The sequence below is a fragment of the Salvelinus sp. IW2-2015 genome, linkage group LG2 (genome assembly GCF_002910315.2).
Source record: "Salvelinus sp. IW2-2015 linkage group LG2, ASM291031v2, whole genome shotgun sequence".
Lineage (NCBI taxonomy): Eukaryota > Metazoa > Chordata > Actinopteri > Salmoniformes > Salmonidae > Salvelinus > Salvelinus sp. IW2-2015.
In genome coordinates this window covers 17,728,006-17,732,531 of record NC_036839.1, presented here as the reverse complement: position 1 = coordinate 17,732,531, position 4,526 = coordinate 17,728,006, and the positions used below count along the sequence as shown (strand labels likewise).

General features: G+C 43.9%; 1 protein-coding gene across 1 annotated transcript in view; it reads right to left on the bottom strand.

Moving 5' to 3' along the window:
- Window positions 1-4,526, bottom strand: part of LOC111972823 (activating signal cointegrator 1 complex subunit 3-like) — a 219,004-nt gene that overhangs the window by 16,009 nt on the left and 198,469 nt on the right. The window contains 2 exon segments of the mRNA XM_023999929.2: window positions 981-1,115; window positions 1,385-1,507. Coding sequence (XP_023855697.2) covers window positions 981-1,115; window positions 1,385-1,507 — 258 coding nt within the window.

Genomic DNA, 4,526 nt, shown 5'->3' with positions numbered 1-4,526 from the left:
GAGGGAGGAGGCAGGGATGGGTTGCTGGATGGAGTGAGTAGGGGAGTTAGCATTAGTGTGTTGTGATGATATCTAGCTGGGGGGAGTGGACAAGGGAATCTAGCTGGGGGGAGTGGACAAGGGACAGGGGGGTGTAGGGACCGGCTGGGGGCGTTGTGGGAGCAAAAGAGGGGAAGATATTGTCTACATATTTTCTGCATTTTCAAAACATTTCCTTCCCAACAGTTCCTCTATAATCTGTGATCCTTCACCCTCCCATCTCGTCGAAATGTCTGGGTGAGAGCCATCATGGGGGAGTCAGAGGGTGGATGGGGCACAACGGGTTATCTGACACAACTATGATGTCGCCGGGTGACCCCTATTGAGGAGAGGTGTGAAACCGCTTTGTGTCCTAATGATCCCACCATTTACCATCCACCAATTACCAGCCTCACTAGGAATAACAGACTAAAACAGGGAGTAGAGGGAGAGGAGGAATAGGTACTCGCTATTAACTGGGAAAAAGAGGAAGAATGGAGGAGAAAGGAGAACAAAGACACATACACCCAGGAGTAATGAGGGGAGTTAATGAGGCCCAGATAAAGAGGTGTTCATTTGACAGAACTGAGATCCAGACCTCAATCATGGTCATCTACCTATTATACTGTCCAGTAGTCTATCCATCTCTCTTTCTCAATGTGAACACAATGGGAGAAGCACATGTAGAAGCACAGTAGTATGGTAAACAAATGACATCGGCCTGCACAATGCCTGATAGACTATTAGATTAAACTACACACTCAAACATTCAGAAAAGGAAATGCAAATCAATGCTGTAGTCCCACCGCTGAGGATGGAGTCGAGTCCAGTCCAGTCCAGGACAGTCCAGTCTAGTCCAGGACAGTCCAGGGCAGTATATAGTAGAAGAGATAGATGCCCTGATGAAAATAAGACAATGTCATCATGTTCTGTGGTCATTCCCAGCAGGCAGTCAGACATACCGTGAGGACAGAGAGGATGTCCTGGATGGGCAGCTCAGCCCTCAGCCTCTCCTTGAACATCCTGACTGTCTGGTGCTTCAGGAGGTAGTAGTAGGAGATACGACCGTACGTTAGGGCCTCAATGGTGCAATCATCCTGGAAGAAGAGAGGAGGGAAGACAGAGAGGAGAGGAAACAGGGCAAAAGAGATGAAAGGAGACAGTGAGGAGAGAAGACAGAGAGGAAGAGAGGCAAGAAGACATGGGCAACTGTACTGATTCATGTTAAATCTATCAACACAAACCACAACCTCAGTATGTACCTGTGTGCCTTATATCTTCACACTGCCTTACTACTACAGGCACATTAATCAATATGAATACATGTGCACATACACACACGTCGTACACACAAACACTCCCCTACCTCTCCTACCTCCATACAGTAGGAACACTCCAGGTCTCGGAGACTCCTTTCCACCAGGTTGGACAGGTACTTGTTGATGGTCTCGTGGCTGATGTCATCCAGGCTGTAGTAACTGACAACACACAACCACGGTTAGACCTACATGTAACAGAAACCTAGGAGAGAGATGATAACAATTTAGGAAACAAGACAACAACAAAAAAGCAACAGCCACGTTTATAAAAGATCCTAGGCTATTTAATAGAGGAAATTGAAACGTTTATATAATTTTCATATCTAGTTCCCGACTATTACTCCTCTAATAGGTCCAGAACACCACATGAGCAAGGACAATCCTTTAAAAGTCCCTAAAAAAGGAGCCATCTTTAAGGAAACAGCTGACACATACAATGCTTTTCTACCTCTCCCTTCTCTCTAATAAACCCTCTGTAGCCGCTGCAAAGTTATGCTAAAACAGATAAATACTATTGGACATGTTAAGATGTGGCCAGTGGCAGTAATAACTCAGCGGTATTAAAGGAGTCTATGGGGAGTCTGTAATATATGTATGTTTTTACTGCTTGTTGATTTACTCATAACCCTGCCCTGACCATAGTAACGACTCCATGCTCCCCAACTAACACAGATACACTTCATCTATACAGATAACGTATATATCAACACACGTCAGCACACACACAGAGTATTCTCTAGCTAGCACATAAAAATCAATACACGACACACATCGATCAAAAGCCACTGCATCATACGCATCAATAATACCACAGAATAGGCCTGTTTGTTTTCTCTGGGTTTGTTTTAGGGTAAAACTGGGGTAACAGATAATTATTAAGACTTGAGACAAACTGTAGGTCTAGAGGAGCCTTGCCCTTGGGCCATGCCAGCCCACAGCTGGAACAAACAAAATACCCTCTTATCACAAATGATTCCCAGGTTTTGGGCCATATAGTATTTGCTGAGCTAAGACAACGCACAGCCAAAATGGCTTCATGCGTGGCTCAGCAGCACTAATGGGTAAGAGCTACCACATGAGACATGGCCATAAGTGCACACAACTACGTGCTTCATTAACTTCTAATAACAAATAACATTTGAGTGTGTGTGTGTGTGTGTGTGTGTGTACGTGTGTGTTTGGGTGTGTGTGCACGTTTGAGTGTGTGTGGTGTGTTGGGTGCGCATTTGTGTGCGCATTTGTGTGTGTGTGGTGTGTGTGTGTGGGTGGGTGTGTGTGTTTGGGTGTATGTGTGTGTCTGTATGTGTGTGTTTGGCTGTGTTGTGTGTGTGTGTGTGTTGTGTGTTTGGGTGTGTGTTTGGGTAGTGTGTTTGATGTGTGGTTTGGATGTGTTGTGTTTGGCTGTGTGTGTATGTGTTGTGTGTTGGCTGTGTGTGTGTTGGTGTGTGTTTGGGTGTATGTGTATGTGTGTGTGTTTGGATGTGTGTGTTTGGGTGTGTGTGTGTGTGTTTGGCTGTGTGTGTGTGTGTGTGGTTGTGTTTTGGGTGTGTGTGTTTGGGTGTGTGTGTGGGTGTTTTGGGTGTGTTTGGGTGTGTGTGTGTGTGTGTGTTTGGGTGTGTGTGGTAAAGCTTTAAAGTTAATGTATGAAAGATGTTGGTTATACAGCATGCAGAGGAGTTCAAGCTATTACAGGTCATTTGCAGAGGAGAAGAAATTGAGAAATAATATGAGAATGAAACAGATGGGGAGAGAGAAGACAGAGAGAGAGAGCGAGACAGAGAGAGAGAGAGACAGAGAGAAAACACTAAACAAACAACAACACGAAGAATTATCTATCCAAAATGGAGATGTATGGGTAAACCACTTCTCCAATCTTTTTGCTCTATAACAAAAGAAAAAGAGCAAAAACATATACATGATCAAATACAAATCCTAGAATCAACTATTAAAGCTACCAGAACCCACTGGATTCTCCAATTACCTTGAATGAGTTACAGGACAAAATAAAAACCCCCAACCCAAAAAGGCCTGTGGTGTTGATGGTATCCTTATGAAATGATCAAATATACAACAACAAATTCCAATTGGCTATATTAAAACTCTTTAACATCGTCCTTAGCTCTGGCATCTTCCCCAATATTTGGAACCAAGGACTGATCACCCCAATCCACAAAAGTGGAGACAAATTGACCCCAATAACTACCGTGGAATAGCGTCAACAGTAACCTTGGGAAAATACTCTGCATTATCATTAACAGCAGACTCGTACATTTCCTCAATGAAAACAATGTACTGAGCAAATGTCAAATTGGCTTTTACCAAATTACCGTACAACAGACCATGTATTCACCCTACACACCCTAATTGACAACCAAACAAACCAAAACAAAGGCAAAGTCTTCTCATGCTTTGTTGATTTCAAAAAGCCTTCGACTCAATTTGGCATGAGGGTCTGCTATACAAATTGATGGAAAGTGGTTTGGGGGTAAACATACGACATTATAAAATCCATGTACACAAACAACAAGTTGCGGTTAAAATTGGCAAAAAACACACCACATTTCTTCTCACAGGGTCGTGGGGTGAGACAGGGATGCAGCTTAAGCCCACCCTCTTCAAACATATATATAAACGAATTGGCGCGGGCACTAGAACAGTCTGCAGCACCCGGTCTCACCCTACTAGAATCCGAAGTCAAATGTCTACTGTTTGCTGATGATCTGGTGCTTCTGTCACCAACCAAGGAGGGCCTACAACAGCACCTAGATCTTCTGCACAGTTCTGTCAGACCTGGGCCCTGACAGTAAATCTCAGTAAGACCAAAATAATGGTGTTCCAAAAAAGGTCCAGTCGCCAGGACCACAAATTCCATCTAGACACCGTTGCCCTAGAGCACACAAAAAACTATACATACCTCGGCCTAAACATCAGCACCACAGGTAGCTTCCACAGAGCTGTGAACGATCTGAGAGACAAGGCAAGAAGGGCATTCTATGCCATCAAAAGGAACATAAATTTCAACATACCAATTAGGATCTGGCTAAAAATACTTGAATCAGTCATAGAGCCCATTGCCCTTTATGGTTGTGAGGTCTGGGGTCCGCTCACCAACCAAGATTTCACAAAATGGGACAAACACCAAATTGAGACTCTGCATGCAGAATTCTGCAAAAATATCCTCCGTGTACA